At 60.3% G+C, this 15,870-nt stretch overlaps 1 protein-coding gene across 1 annotated transcript in view; it reads left to right on the forward strand.

Moving 5' to 3' along the window:
• The first annotated feature begins 1,062 nt into the window (after positions 1–1,062).
• The window catches only part of CACNG4 (calcium voltage-gated channel auxiliary subunit gamma 4), a 51,448-nt gene continuing 36,640 nt past the window's right edge, over positions 1,063–15,870 (forward strand). Inside the window, exon 1 of the mRNA XM_070774243.1 lies at positions 1,063–1,341. Coding sequence (XP_070630344.1) covers positions 1,122–1,341 — 220 coding nt within the window. The 5' untranslated portion in view covers positions 1,063–1,121. The remainder of the gene's footprint in view (positions 1,342–15,870) is intronic.

A 15,870-nucleotide genomic window follows, 5' to 3' on the forward strand; every position in this document is an offset into this window, starting at 1 on the left:
AAGTGAAGTCAGCAGGGCCTGAGGCAGAGGCTGGCAATAAAGGGAGGAGGTGAGGAAAGCCAGTTAAGCTCGAGTAGAGTGAAAGGGAAAAAAGAGATAAAGGTATTGAAGGGGGAGCTGGGGAGAGAGGGAGCCAGCGGTGGGTGGAGATGTTTGAATCCAGCACAAACGGGGCCCTCTGGACTGGCAGTAAAGGACCGTCAGAAACCAACGGCGGGGGTCACGCAGCTTTCACCACGGCCGCCCCATCCGGCCTCAAACAGGGACCTGGTGTCCCTCCGGAAGGACCTCCGGCTGCCACTTCCCTTCTGCCTCAGCCCTGGAGTCGGGTCCTCCAGACCCTGCCCACTGGGTGCAGGAGCCACCTGGCGGGGGAGGGGGGCGGGGGCCTGGCTTGGCCTGGAACACGTCTCCCGGCCGCGACCCACATCTGGTGCTTCTGGAAATCTGACCTGAACTCTCCCACTCCCGCGCTCACGCCTGTACATTCATCGCCAGGTAAAGGCGCCGATATGTGCATGCGAAGCGGCGGATACAGGAGCGCGCGCACACACACCCCACTATTAAAGAGTCCCCAGGGCCATTTAAGGAAGATGGGGTGTCCTGGGCTGGGAAAGCCGGGAGGCTGGCAACGCCGGTTCCCCGCGCTCCTCCTGGGGACCGGACAGTGGCTCCCTTAGCTCTCGGGATGTGAATGAGCTGGGGAGAGAGGCCGCAGCGAGCGCGGAGAGGCGGGGAGGGGGGCGCGCAGAGCCGGGAGCGCACGCCCGGCGGGGCCGAGGCTCGAGGGGCGGCGCCGAGCGGCGGGGCGCGGGCCGGGAGCGCGGCGGCGGCGGCGGCGGCGCGGAGGGCGCGGGGCGGAGGCGCTGGCCGCGCGGGGAGGGCGGGCCGAGAGGGAGGAGCCCCGGTCGCCGCCGCCAGCCCGCCCGGCGGCCCGCGCAGCCCGCACTCGCCGCCGCGCCTCTGAGTTTGAGCCCCGGCGCGGCCGGAGCGCGCGGCGCGGCGCCGCCCCCCGGGCCTCGGCCCCCAGCCCCGGCGCCCCCGGCGCGGCGCGCAGAGGGAGCAGGGCGGGCGGGCGCGGCGGGCCGGGCCGGCGGGCGGCGGACTATGAGGCGCCCACCATGGTGCGATGCGACCGCGGGCTGCAGACGCTGCTGACCACGGCCGGAGCCTTCGCCGCCTTCTCGCTCATGGCCATCGCCATCGGCACGGACTACTGGCTCTACTCCAGCGCGCACATCTGCAACGGCACCAACCTGACCATGGACGACGGGCCCCCGCCCCGCCGCACCCGCGGCGACCTCACCCACTCGGGGCTGTGGCGCGTGTGCTGCATCGAAGGTACGGCCGGCCCGGCCCCCCCACCCCGCGCGCGCGCCCAGACACACGCGCGCACACACACACACCCGGCTCCGGGCGCCGGCCAGGAACGGGTGGGCGCGGCACTGGCTCCGCGCGAGACACAAAGGAGCCAGAGCGAGCGGGCGGGTCCCGTCGCGGCCACGGGGGACCCCCCAAACACACGGATCCCACAAACTCTCCACTGGCACACGCACACCCCCTCGCACATTGACACAATGAAACACACAGAAACTCACGCGCGCGCGCGCAGCCCGAGACCAGAGCGATCCCGAGGAGCGGCGCCGGGGCCCCCAGGGGAGGTGGAGGCTGGCGAGGGGGCGGGAGGAGGCTGAGGCTGGGGGGAGCGGACGCGAGAGGAGGGGAGGGAGGAGGGGGAGAGGTTGCTTGGCAACCGGTGTCTGTGCGATTGCTATGGGAACTGGCCATCCTGGGGCGGGGCCGGCCGGGGGCGGGGAGCGCGAGGGCCGCTCCGAGATCGCTCCGGGCCCTGCCGAGGGGTGGGAGTGGGGGCTGGGCACCGAGGGGGTCTGGGAGACCCGGGTCGCCCAAGCCTGATGTCTGCCGAGACTTTGCTCCGCCACGTACTCTTCCCGGGGCCGCTGGCCGCTCCTGCCCGCTTGGTGGGGAGGCGAGTGGATGGGGAGCGTCACCAAGTCCCCCCGAGCAGGTCCCGAGGCCGGGGTCTGCAATTACCCGCGGACCAGGGGCGGCCTGGAGGGGCGTGGCCGCCGGGCGGGGCAGGAGGGACGCGACGCTGCGCCCCCAGGTGCGCGGCGGGCAAGCTAGTAGGTGTTGTGAGGATGGATGCCTCCGGGGGCCGGGACTGGGTGCCCCCGGGCAGTGGGGACCGCTCGCTCCGGGGGACCCCGCCAATGGCGCCGTGCGCCGGAGCTGAGCGCCTCCCGCCGGCCCTGCTGCGGAGCTTGCACTAACAGGTGGCCGTCGGGCGGCGGGGTCCCAGCCGGGTTGTGGACGGTCCCCGCTCGTTCTGGGCTTTCAGGTCGGAAAAGGGGTGAGGAGCTGGGGGAGGGTTCCTCCCCACGATCCTCGAACAGTCTCCTCTTTCTTCCTGGTAACCTTCCCGTGTGTTCGCTCCGCCCTCGGGGGGTCGGGAAGTTCGCCTTCAGCCCGACCTCTGGCTGCGGCCCCAGCCCCTCAGCCCCGGCGCAGAGTCCGGCGTGGCTGGGTCTTCGTGGAGGAGCGCGGAGCTCGGGAAGAGGTGGCCCTTCTTCTGGCTTTGGGGTCGTGGTCAGGAGGCCGTGTAGAGAAGGGTGGCCAGGTGAGGCGGCCTTGCACCTCCGCATCCTGCCTGTTCTCGCCTGGAATCCCGCCCCCCTCTCCCTCTTCCTCTGCCCCGCACAGCCTCCCCACCACACACACCCCCTCCCAGCCCAGGCTGCTTTGCCCTTTGAGCCTGAAGCTTATTGCCAGGGCCGAGTGGAGTCTTCTGAGAGCAGGAATGTGCAATCAATAGTTTGGGAAACAGCCCCGGAAAAGCCCCAGAAGGCTCTGTGGGCTCACGATGACACCCCCTCTTTTCTTTTGAAAAACATCATTCCTGGGGTGTAGTTGCTCAGATGGCGAACACCTACTCCTCTCATCTGGAGGACGCACCCACGTCACTCCCCGCCGCAGCACCTGAGTTAGACACAGAAGGAGGCTGCCGGCCCCGATCTCTAACTCACAGGCTCTGCTGGGCGCTGGGTATGTATATGATCCTGTTAAGCCATCCCCCTGTCGTCACCCACACCCACGCATTGACCCCAGGCCTTCCAGTTTTCCTGTCAAAAACTGGAACTCGCTTCTCCACACCGGCAAGCCTGGCCTCTGCAGACTGGCTCGCATGCCTCCTTTATTAATTTCTCATCCTAATTAGGATTGATGCTGCACTTAGCATCTTGCCAGCTGCCTCGAGCCGTTTGCACTCGATGTTCATCAAGAGAGCCCCAAGCTGATCTGGGCAGCTGGCTCCACTGGCAGAGGGAGGGTGGGGTGTTGCCATCTGGGGGACTTTACTGAAAGAGTGGGGCTGCCTCTGTTACCACCAGGAGCTCAGGGGTTCTGGGGGCCAAACCAGCCCACCCCCAAGGGCCAGGACATCCTTGGACCCACCCAGGGCTGGGAGGGCTGGTTCAGGATTCCTCGGTGTGCTCAAATCATCCTGACAGTCCATCAGCCCGGGCGAAAACTGACAGCTTATCTTCTAAAAGCACTTCGTAGAGTCCAACAGCCTCCACCTCCTATGACCCCCAACACCCTGCCAGCAAGCATTCAGGCTGAGACCCCGCTGGCACTCCCTGGAGATGTGGTCTCCTCAATATTGGCTTGTTTGGGTACAGGGCATTATTTCCACCTGCTTTCTAGCAAAGTTCTCCAAAGCGTTACATGGGGGAAATGAAAAGCTCAAAGCTCTAAGCTGAAATTGAAGAATGGCTGCAGCAGGTAGCTAATAAAGCGCCAGTTGTGACTGTGGGGCTCTGAAGGGTTTGCTGACATCTCCCAAGCAGCAGGTCAGCGTCCTGGTTGTTTCCCAGGGCTGGTGTTGTGGGCAGGAGAGCCCGGCCCTCAGTTCCTCAGGCGTCCTTGCCGTCTGGCAGGACCGTGTGCAGAACACCTACTCCCACCTCACCACGCGGACATCCCCTCTTCCGCCCCCAAAGCCCGGGCTCCCCACGGCCCCGTGTTAGGCAAGCGTCGCAGTCCTCTCGTGCACGTTGTGTGTGTTACCGCACAGCACACTCGGCACAGCCGTGAGGGTGCTGTCTGCAGGGAGGAGCAGGTGCACCGAGAGGCGCCAGGTAGGAGCCTTTGTCTCACTGCAGAGCTCTTCCTACCATGTCATCCTGCCCTTCTCCAAACTTCTTCTGGTTTCCCATTAAAAATAGAACCAAGCACCTTCCAGGTGGCACAGTGGTAAAGAATCTGCCTGCCATTGCAGGAGTCATAGGAGACGAGGGTTCAATCCCTGGGTCGGGAAGATCCCCCTGGAGAAGGAAATGGCAACCTACTCCAGTATTCTCGCCTGGGAGATGCCATGGACAGAGGTGTCTGGTGGCTACAGTCCATGGGGTTGCAGAGAGTCAGACATGACTGAGCACACACGTACACGTGACTACCTAGTGGAGGAGCCCAGCTCTGAGACTGGCTTGTGGCAGCATGAAAGCATTTGGAAGTGAAAATGTTCAACTGACACACACACTGCGTAACACACACACTGTCCCTTCTCTCTCTTCCCACCACGTTGGGGACCAGCCTGCTCCCCCCCAGCCAGCCACCCACTCCCTCTGTCCCCTAGACCTCCGCCCCCTTCCTTCTTTGTGTCTTAGCTCTCAGCCCAGCGCTGGGGACGTGGGAAAGGAGTAACAAGTCTTTGTGGGCTTTTCCATAAAGCTACCACCACCCCACATTTGTTCAGTCTCTAGTGCATCCTGGAATCAGATGAGGTGTAGAAGAGAAACAAGCATTCCGGAGTGTGTGCGATGAGCTTGGGACGGGGTGGGAGGCCTCCTGTAGATTCAGGAAGAGAAGAGGAGACTCTGGTCTCCGAGTGCAGCAGCTCATATTGGCAAAGCACCTGCGACCACGCTGAGCTGCTGGATGCTGGAGGGACCCAGTCACTGTGGTGCCGTCAAGGGAGCTCCGGGCCCAGAATAAAGGTCCTGGCAGAGTTCAGCACCCCCGTGTCTGCCAGGTTCCTGTAGAAGGACTGCCCCCAGCACGCCCACAGCACATCTCCAGAGCGCAGCCTGTGTGCCGAGGTTGTCCATGCCTGCTTCATGTCAGCTTGTCCCAGGCGCCTGCTGGGGAGGTGGGGAGACCCTGGACCCTGCAACCTTCCCACCCCACCTCAGGCAGCACCTCTCACACCAGGGACCCAGACCTCACTCACCATGCACACTGAGGAAGAGAAGGTGTCAGTACTGCCCCAGGGCAGGGGAGGGGGAGGCCAGCCAGGGAGGACCACCCAGTGACAACCACCCAGGCCCCGCCACCCAGGCCCACTTCCCCAGGGACGCGCTTCTTGCGTCTGGAACCCTCTCTCGGCGGGTCAGCAGGAAGCCCTGCCTTACACCACGCTCCTGACACGGATCCGCTCAGGGAGGTTTGGATCTGAATACCGTCCTTCGCCCACCCTGCTCCAGGCTTGTCCTGTCTGTTTTGCGTCTGTCTTCTCTTGCACTGACTCATGGGCAGCCTGTCCAGTCAGTAGCAGGGGTGTGGGCAGAGAACAGGCCTCCGCACAGCGCCCAGCTCACCAGCTGGACCCCTGGCCCCTCCTGGCCCCCCCAGGTTTGCTCGTAGCAGTCATCACACCAGCCTCCAGGACCTGACATTAGTCTGTGTAACTGCCAGCAACTCTGCAGTGTAAGTCTTCAGGATCTGCCTTTGACAGTGGGGGCGGAAGTGAGGGTTAAGATGGCCCCAGCCCCTGGGTGTCGGGGTGCCTGCCCACGTCTGGATGCGATTGGAGCTGAACAGGTGGGCCCAACTTTCTACCTGCCGGGGGAACCCTGTGCTTGAACCACACAGACGGGGCTGGGGTGGGGGCTGTCTGAGTCAGCTCGGCTGCCGTCACAGAATGTGGTCAGCAGAATGGCTCAAACTGCAGACAGTGTTTCTTGCAGCTCTGGAGGCTGAAGCCCAAGACCAAGGTGCTGGGCAGCTCGGTGCCCGGTGAGAGCCGCTTCCTGCCTCGCGAGCGGCCACCCCCTCCCGTGTCCTCAGGACGGGGAGAGCTCTCTGCTCTGCTCCCTTATCCCGAGGACACTGACGCCCTCGTGGGGACCCCACCCTCATGACCTCACGCGTCAGCTCACCGCCCAGAGCCCCACCACCGAGTACCCTAGGGGCAGAGCACCAGCGTGGGTCTGGGGAGGACACAGCCTGCAACGGTGTTCTTCCTTCTCTCCCTGCTCTGTAGCTGGTTGTTCTTGTTCAGTCCTGTCTGACTCTTTGCGCCCCCGTGGACTGCAACACACCAGGCTTCCCTGTCTTTCACCATCTCCCGGAGCTTGCTCAAGCCCGTGTCCATTGAGTCGGTGACGCCATCCAACCATGTCATCCTCCGTCACCCCCTCCACCCCTGCCCTCAGTCTTTGCCAGCACTGGGGGCTTTTCCAGCGAGTCGTTTCCTCCCGCCAGGTGCCTGCTGTCTAGTCACCCGGGTGGGCCCTGGCAGCCCTTCTCATGTCTGCCTCCCCTTCACGCCCTGCTCCATCTCTCATCCTCCTCTGTCCTTCACTCCTTTCTCTTTTCTTATAAGAAAAGCCCAGCTGGAGCCGGCTGACTTAGAGAAGAGGAGCTGGGGTTCCTGGTGAACCCCGGCCTGACTTAACGGTCTCACTGCAGACCTGGCTTTGGAGGTGCTCCCTGGCAGGGGCTTCAGAAAGGTTCAACAGGAAATTAAGCACCCTTTAAAATGAATCTCCAGTGTCCATCCGGATGGCCAGGACTCTGGGGACTTCGAGGACATAGTAACAGAAGCCCAGAGTAGGAAGCAACCTCAGGTCATCAGATCCAGGGCGTCAGAGAGCCTGGCAGCCTCTGTCTCCTCATCTGGAAGTGGCTGATCTGGAACATTCCTCCCACCTTTGACCTTCTGCCACTCAAGTCCCAGAGAGCCCCACCCACAGCCTGCAGGCTCTGCGTGGCCTCGATGTGAGCCCGCAGGAAGCTGGTTCTCCAGGTGGAAAGCCTCTGAGACAACTTAGTTCAGTGGCTCTCGGCATACATAGGCTTCCCTGGCAGCTCAGATGGTAAAGAAGCTGCCGGTGGTGCGGGAGACCCAGGTTCGATCCCTGGATCGGGAGGATGCCCTGGAGAAGGGCATGGCAGCCCACTCCAGTACTCGTGCCTGGAGAACCCCATGGACAGGGGAGCCTGGCGGGCTATAGTCCGTGGGGTCACAAAGAGTCGGACACGACTGAGCGACTGACACTTGCACTTTCAGCACACCTAGAAGGGTGTGTCCCCGGCCTGCCGGGCACACCTGTGTCCATGCCTTCGTCCACTCAAGCCGCCCCTGCTCACGGAGCAGCTGCTCTGTCAGCGTGTGGGAGCCGCCGTTCTAAAGAGGCAGCTGACACTTCCAGGGACCGACGACTGCTCGATGTAAACAGAGTGTGTCCGGGGCCGAGTGCTGGAGGAGGCCGGGGAGGGTGGCCTCTGGTTGGGGGGATGGGAAGGAGCTGTCCGAGAAGGGCTGGAGGAAGCGCTTCCAGGAGGAGACGGGCGAGGCCGAGGCAGGAAGGAGCCTGGGGGATGGAGGGGCCTGAGGACCCCCTGAGCCGCTTGTTCTTCACTGTGAGGCCTTGTGAGTGTGGATGGTTCAGCAGCATCTCTGGCTTGACTGACTGGAAGCCACTTACCAAGCCACCCACCAAGCTGTGACAACCAAACTGTGTGCAGACTTTGCCAGACGTCTCCTGGGCGACGGGGAGAGGAGCAAGCAGAACTGCCCCCGTGGAGACCTCTACTCGAAGGGAGGAGTCATTTAGGTTCAGGCAGGAGCATACCTGATGCCCGGTATCTGATGGGAACTCCACTATTTCTCTCTTCTTCAAGAAAACATGAGGAGCGTCAGTGGGGGGCAGAGAGCATCTCTGCTGGGGTCAGCCTGGAGTCCGCTTTAGGTGATGGGAGGCGTGAATGGTAGCTGGCCCCATTCCCTTTGATGAGTGATGAATTGCAGGTGGGCCAGTCACCTGCCTGGGGGTGCGGCTGGTGTGGCCAGCTCCCTCCACTCTGCAAGCAAAGGAGAGCGAGGCTGGAGAGGGCAGGGGCCTTGCTCAAGGTCACACAGCTCATTAGTGACGGGGCCGGAGCAGAAGCAGGTGGGAGCTGCCTGGTCAGGGCTCCGTCTGCCCAGCTTCACCCAGGGGCCAGCGCCTGCCTGGGTACCCGGCAGGGTGAAGGAACCTCACTCCCTCTGGGCCTTTCTCTGCCGACCTGCTCCTTGGCATCTTGAAGGCCCTTGAGGGGTCAGAATGGGGCTGGGGTCCACATGGAGCCCCTCATGGAGCTCCAGGGTCTTTGCAGAGCAGACAGCGTGTGTGTGCTCAGCCGTGTCCGACTCTTTGCGACCCCATGACTGTAGCCCCCCAGTCTCCTCTGTCCATGGGATTCTCCAGGAAAGAAGACTGGAGTGGGTTGCTATTTCCTCCTCCAGGGGATCTTCCCGCCCCAGGGATCGAACCCACATCTCCTGCGTCTCGCAGGCAGATTCTTTACCACTGCACCACCTTGCCTTCCCCTTATTTCCTCAAACTTGGGAGTTTTCCCCAGAAAAAATAAGTCACCCAGCCTTTTCAGCTGAGATGAGTGGGGCCCCAGGTTGGCTCACTGCCCTCCAGGGTCTAGGAATGAAAGAAGCTGAGCATCCCTGGGATGTTCAGGCCCGTGTTTCATGCCCTCAGAGGCAGAACCACACTGAATGGCTTCTGTGAACCGTGAAATCAGAACCCAAAGGCCCTCAATTAAGAGCCGAAATAGGGTCTAGCACCAAGGCCGCACCCAGGGGTGATGGCAGGCACCCAGGCCACGTGTCCCCCTCCTGTTTCCTGGCGGGCACCAAGGCTGCAGCCGGGAACTCCAGTATCATGGGGAAGGGGCTGGACAGAGGAGGACAGGGGGCCGGCTATGGAAACATCAGGGCGGGCGTCCGCAGACCTGTGCCCAGGCCTAGTGCTGCCGCCAACGTCTGGACAGGCTTGTGTGTCCTAACCCTGACCTCCTGGAGCCGCTGAGGGCTTGGCTGTCAGGTTGGCAAGCAATACCTTCTTTCCCTCCATCCCCCCTCCCCCTCCCTCCTCCCGTCCTCTTCCTCCTCCCCTCCCTCCTCCTCCTCCCCTCCCTCCTCCTCCCCTCCCTCCTCCTCCCCTCCCTCCTCTTCCCCTCCCTCCTCCTCCCCTCCCTCTATCCCCCCTTCATCCCTCCTCCCCCCTCCCCCCCTCCCCTCCCCTCTCCCCTCCCTCCTCTCTACCTCTGTCTCCCTCTTTCCTCCCCCCTCCCTCCATCTTTTCTTCCTCTTCTTCCTTCCATCCTCCCGTGTCCTCCCCTCCACTCCCCTGGGTTGTGTGACTCTCCAATGAGAGGTCACTTGGGGACTGCTCTGCTCCACGGAGGCCCTGCAGAGGGTCCAGGATTTCAGGCTCATTTTCTTGGAAACACTTGGCTTGGCCTTTTTCACCCTGACACTCAGCGAGGACCGGCATGCTGGTGGCAGCCTCGCCCTCGGACACGCTCCTGCGTGTTCCCACCTCCAGAGTCAGCTGGCCTCTCTCCCACCCACTCAGTCACTGGTTCTCAGGAAGCACTGGTGACCTGCTGTGTGCTCAGCCCAGGGCCGCCACCGTAGGGATGAGGTCAGACCCCTTCCCCGCCACATCCCCACCGGGTTCCTTACAGCCCCCAGCTGGCTCCCAGCCTCTGTCATTTCTTGTCTGGGTTCCCCAAGGAGAGTCCTGACCAGCCTGCCTGCCCCTGCGTGAGCCCTTCTCCACACGCAGCCAGGAAGACCTTGTAAGAATATAAACCAGATCACATCACCCCCAGCTCGATGGCCATCGATGGGACGATGTCAGGCTCGTTTCCCAATCTGTAAAGCCCCAGACACCTAACAGCTCCCACCAGGGGCTTCACCGTCAGGAAGACTCAGGGCAGGTGATCTCTGAACCAAGTCCGTGTGATGCTTAATAGGAAGGCTGGGGCGTGGGGAGGGAGTCAGAGAGAGCTGCGTTTGAACCCTGCTCTGCTTCAGCTCTGTGACCTAGGGCAAGTTGCTTGGCTTCCCTGAGCCTCCATTTTCTCATCTGTAAAATGGAGTTACAGCAGTCAACACCCCCAGGCAGTGGAGCCATTCCCTAAGACACAGAAGCAAGGAGGACTGCCCTGGGGTGGGGGACAGGAGGCTTCTGGTGGGCCGGTCAGAGGGCTTCCGATCCCGACACCGGGCAGGGGGGGGGCGGGACCAGGGGGCGGGGCATCCGCCATCCATCACCGAGGGATGCTGGCAGGGGCTTCCCTGTGACAGGATGTCAGGCCATGACTGCTGACCCACCGCCTCCGGTTCTGCAGCGGGACAGAGAGCAGTGGGATCTTTGTATTTTCTGAGCCAAAGTTCTAGATAAAATAGCAGAGCACAGACTTTCTCATGTGGTTTTATATACGTGAGGCAGTATACGAAGTGTTCTTGGATCCTGAAATGCTGGCACTCTTAGATTCGGGCAGGCAGAGATGGTGGAGTAGGAGGGGGCACAACCCAGAACATTTTACATCAAGACTGGCCTGGAAAGACCCCAGGCTCCAATAACAGGTCATCACCAGTGGAACATTCTTGATCATTTTTGAAGAGGAGAACCCACATTTTCACTTTGCACTGGATGCCCCCTCCACCCCCCAGATTACTGGTGGGAGAAGGCGGGGCAGGGGAGATGGGCTCTGAGGCTTCAGGGAGGCGGTGGCTGGCCTGCAGGGCAGGGGAGGCTGGAGCCGCTGCTCCTGTTCTCCCCTGGCCCCACGAATGCAGGGCCGGGTGCTTCCTCAGAGAGTGAAGCGTGCATCCTGGGCCGTCACGGGGCCCCTGCTGAGGCCTGGCCTTGTGCTGGGCTCAGTGGGTACCGCACGGCCCGGGAGCTTGCTGTCTGGTTCTGGGGACCTGCAGGAGGAGAGGACGCGGCGAGGACAGAGCCTCAGAACACACCCAGCGGCAGGGCCTCCTCCTGTGCTTCTGCAAAGGCCTGTCTCAGGGTTGTCAGGAGGATAGATGGGAAACACACAGGGCTCTGCACACAGCTGCCTCACAGTAGATTTGGGATTTCTAGTGGCTGAGTGGCTCCTTGGAGGACGTGCTGGTGGACGTGAGGTGCGGGGCCCAGAGTGAGTCAGAGTTTGAGCTCAGCTCTGCCTCCCACTGGCGGCGAGCCCTGCGACCAGTCATTGCCTTCTCTCTGAGCCTCAGTTGCTTTCTCTGTAAAATGGGTACATTAACAACACCTACTGGGCAGATCTGCTGGCAGGAGCTGAGTGGAGACATTGGTGCTTGGGTGTGGCACAATGCCCGGAGACCGCCCTGCACAAGGAGCTACGGGGGGGCCCGTGAGGGTGGGTCTGGAGGCGGGAGCCCGGCTCACCTCCAGCCCCCAGACCACACCGCAAGCTGGGAGGAGACCATGGCTCCCCAAAGACTCCCTGGGGACATCTCAGGACACCCAGGCTTCCTTCCAAGGGCCGGGCAGTCCAGCCAAGGCCGTGTCACCAGCTCGTCTGGCTGTGCAGTGGGAGGGGGACACCTCACACTTGCTTCCGGACGATAACAAGCTCACATTGAGGGCTGGCTCCCCGGGGCGAGCGTGCCGTCCCCGCTCTCATCCGAGCCCTCACCCGAGACATTCTCTCGCTTCAGCAGTTTGGCATGTCATACAAAGGGGCTCTGATTTTTCCTGATGTCCAACTCCTCTTGCATGAAAAATAGCTTTTGTTATCTTTCTGCCCACGGATTCCTGCATGTGAGTCGAGGCCAGATGCCTGGGGCTGGAGCGTCCCCACAGGCTTAACCATTTGGAGGGCCTTCCCTCTCCCACCTTGGCGGCCCCTTGTCACCCGCGGCCATGGCCCTGGCGGTCTACTTCTCGGGGCGTTGCCTGCTGGCCCCTGGCCTGCCCCCCCACTGGCAGCGCCCCCTCCCACTCGGTGTCGCTCTGCTGTGTGGCCCCAGGCCCTTGTTTGGGTTCTTCACCCCCCCATCACCCCGTCCTCCAAACCCGCTCCGGTTCCTGCCCGTCTCCCAGCCCATCCTCCCCCACCCCCACCCGGCTCCCTTTCTTTCTTTCTAACTTGTATTTCTAATTATTTCTCCCTTTCCCTCTCTTGTCTGCCATATTTAAAGCTTACAAGCCCTCTCCCTCTTCCTGTTCGAGGCAGTCTTTTGAAAGTTCTTGAGACATTTACTAGATAAAAATGTATTCTTTTAACTCTGTGATTATTAGGAGGGTTATTAAACATGAGGAGAACTCTATTAAATAGCGAATTGAGTGAGTCAAAAACCCACAGATAGGAAGCCTCTAAAGGTCATCTGTACAAATAGATGTGAATGAGGCTCTTGCTGTTCTATGAGGTCTGAAAAGAATCTTGGGGAAAAATTCACCAGAATTTTTTTTTAACGATGGTCACCGAAACTCTGAGTGGTTTGTCTTATCTCCTGTCTTTTTCCGATTTTCTACCATGTTGGGGGTGCGGATACATAAACATGACACAATTTTGCGAAGCCCCAGGCCAGCCTGCAGCCCCGGGCAGGTGGACGCCCCGTGTGCCCCTCGGCACCCGGGGTGTCTGCTTTCTTTCTTTGGAAGCGCATCCAGGAACAGCCCCAGGCACCCTGCCCAGTCACCTCGCGTCAGTGTTTTATTTCAGGTGACCCCTGACTTATAACCAAATCAATTCCTGGATGAAAGCCTTTCAAAGCCATCTACCATCAAATCTTTATTTCCTATAAGCACAATTTGCACACTGGGTTTCCATTCCTAGAAATCCACCTCACATAATAAAAGTGCCCAAAGTGACCGCAACAGTAAGTGAAAGGCAAGTAAACCCAGATAGATGCTCGTACAAACTTTTATTGCATATATAAATCCAAGTGCTTAATATAAAAGCTCCACCATGATACCTTCCTTTGGAGGCACTTTCCTGCCTGAGCCAGACTGGCCAAGGTTTCTTTAAATATGAATCCAGTGAAGTTTGAACAGAAGATGCTTTTTGTTTTTTCCTGAAAAATCACCCCATGGCAAGTTTAGGCATGCTTCGTTGCACAAAAAAAAAAAAAAAACTCAAATGCTTTAAAATAAAGAATTCTGTCTCAACATTTTTCCATTGCCGATTCCATTAGTGTAAATTCTTTAGAAAAGGTCTTTCCCTGGGAGATCTTGTGAGGAAGGCAGAGTCCACTGTGACCTGCGCCACCTCCATCCCCCCCCGACCCCGGTCTTTATGCCAGCGCAGCCGCCAACCCACCAAATGCCAGTCAATGCTGGGGTATCAGCTTCCAGGGGTCCCTGTTGCCAAGTTAATGATCCTCACTGCTCATTAATGGGAGGAGATGGTGACACACTCCAATATTCTTACCTGCAGGACCCCATGGACAGAAGACCCCCAGCTACAGTCCACGGGATCTCAAAGAGTCGGGCACGGAACACACACACTGCTCATTAATGCGGCTTTTAGCCATTAGCAGCCATCGTGGTTAGGATAAAAGTGCCAGTGGACCTTAGGCAGAGAGTGAGGTGCATGTCCAGCCATCTGTGGCCGAGATGGCCAGTACTTGAGCTAGTTATTTTTCAAATCTCATCAGCATCTCTGGGCCTTTCACGGTGATGCCTGTTCCTCCTTGTTCAGTCTTTCCTGGAGCTGAAAACAAAGCCCTCACCTTCAACCTTAAAAGCCCTCATCCTCTCCAAAGGCACGCGTAGGCCCGCCTTCTATCTCCCCATCCCTGGAGGATGGGGAAGGAAATCGACCTGGTTTTCTTGTGTCTTTAAATGGGGTGCTCTCTCTAGCTCATTTCTGGCTGTCAATCAACAAGTCTTTGGAATGTGACCAGTGCAGAGTGCTCTGGGAGGTGCTGGGGCCCAAAGACACGGAGGAGACCCTCCTCTTCTAAGAAGTAGAATGCTGAGACACCCACGAGCAGGAAGGTGGCCAGGCCAGCCCTGCTCAGTCCTAACAGCGCACTTGTGCCCCCCACCCTCCCTGCGTATCCACCCCACACCCTCCAGCTCACTTCTCTGTGTAAGAGCCAAAGCACGAATACTTTTAAAGCAAGAGCAGATGCCTCCTGAGCACTCACGGTGCCCCAAGGGTGCTGTGCATCATCGCAAGAGCTCTCCATGTGTTAGCTCAGCCTTGTAACTGCCACGGTTTCATTCAATTAATTGTCAAACAGTCATAGCTTGAGCTGTTACTTACACGGCCTTTATTGCATGCCGGAAACTGTCCCACGCACTGGACGGGCAGACGGTAGATGGACAGACTGGTGTGGTCAGTCCTCGGCACCCAGGGGTGCCTTGCTGTCCCTGCTTCCACTGTGCACTGAGGAGACTGAGGAGCAGAGAGGTTAGGCAGCTGCCCCGAGGCCACCGAGCTGGCAGGTGTGGGCATCAGGATTCAGGCCCCGCATCTGGCCCCAGGTTCCTCTCCTCATCACTGAGCTGTGACCTCCGAACCTCTCTTATGCGCGGGTGCCTCGCATAGTCCATTTCGTCCATGCAGCTGCACTCAGGTAATGCCCCCGTGGGCAGCAGCGAGGCCGAGGCGGGCTTCCCCACCAGGACGCGGCCAGCGCTTGGTGTCCGGCTCTGCCCCCGCTCATCCCCAGCTTCTTCTCCAGCCTGGAGCTCACAGCCCTATGACTGCTGCACGTGGGGAGAGCTGTGGGGAGCTCGGGGTCTTGTAAAGACCTCAGACCTGCTACAGGGACTCTGGGACACAGGGCCTATGCTGACGCTGCTGGGGCCGGGGAGTGAGAGATGGGGTGTGAAGGCAAAGTAAGACCGTCCCCTCAGTGCAGCCCGTGGGTGCCGGCTGCTGGCTGTGGGCCAGGCTGGCACGGCGGGCTTCTCGGAAGAGGTGGGGATGGCATCGTGACAGAATGGAGCACGATGCCGGGCCCTGGGTCTGACTCACACAGCCCGGAAAGGAACGATTCAGCTGTCAGACTGAGGGCGGCTCTTAAGATGGGGTGCTCTCCTCAAAGAAGGTGGAAATTGTTCTGCTCAAGACAGCTCCCCGGCGGAGGCAGTAACGTGCACTTCAAACCCCGGAACCCACGTCCGCGGTGGGGGCCAGCCCGCGTTCACACCCAGATTGCGATGGTTGGCGTTCACATGGTGACTCCTGGCTCACAGAAGGCAGATGGAGAAGCAGAGTCTGACCCCGTCTGCCTCCATTCACGTCAAGTTCACGTGCAGGCAGAACTCACCCCGGGCGGGGCAGGTCGGCGTGTGGTCCCTTTGTGGAGCCTCGGCGGGTGGACGTGGTCTGCACCTCGGTCTGGAGGTGGTCACACGGGTGTGGACATATGCCCGTCAGGCTGTGCTCTTCGGGCTCCTCTCTGTGTGTATCCTCAGTAAACACTGAAAGCAGATGGCACGGGTCTGGGGTGGCAGGGACCCTCAGGCCCTTGCCTGCTGCACCTGCCCCCATCGCGGCCCCCTTCTTGTTCAGCCAGCAAACACTTGCTGGGAATGTGTGTGCTGACGATGCTAAGTTCCGAGGATACGAGCATTCATTCATTCATTCGGCTGTTATTTTGGTGCCTGCCCTTGTGGGAATCTGCTCAACCTGCTAAGTGAAAACACCTTCCTGTTTCCGCGAGTTCCAAGCTCAGAGACGCACAGGGTGCCAGGTCCTCCCACTGTTCTGCCTGAGGCAGAGCCTCTCCCGGGACACTCACAAGGCCCAGGGACCTCCTCGCTCTCGGCCAGGCCACTGTGCCTCTGAGAGGCTGTTTCATCTCTG

The sequence above is a fragment of the Bos indicus genome, chromosome 19 (assembly GCF_029378745.1).
Source record: "Bos indicus isolate NIAB-ARS_2022 breed Sahiwal x Tharparkar chromosome 19, NIAB-ARS_B.indTharparkar_mat_pri_1.0, whole genome shotgun sequence".
Taxonomy (NCBI): domain Eukaryota; kingdom Metazoa; phylum Chordata; class Mammalia; order Artiodactyla; family Bovidae; genus Bos; species Bos indicus.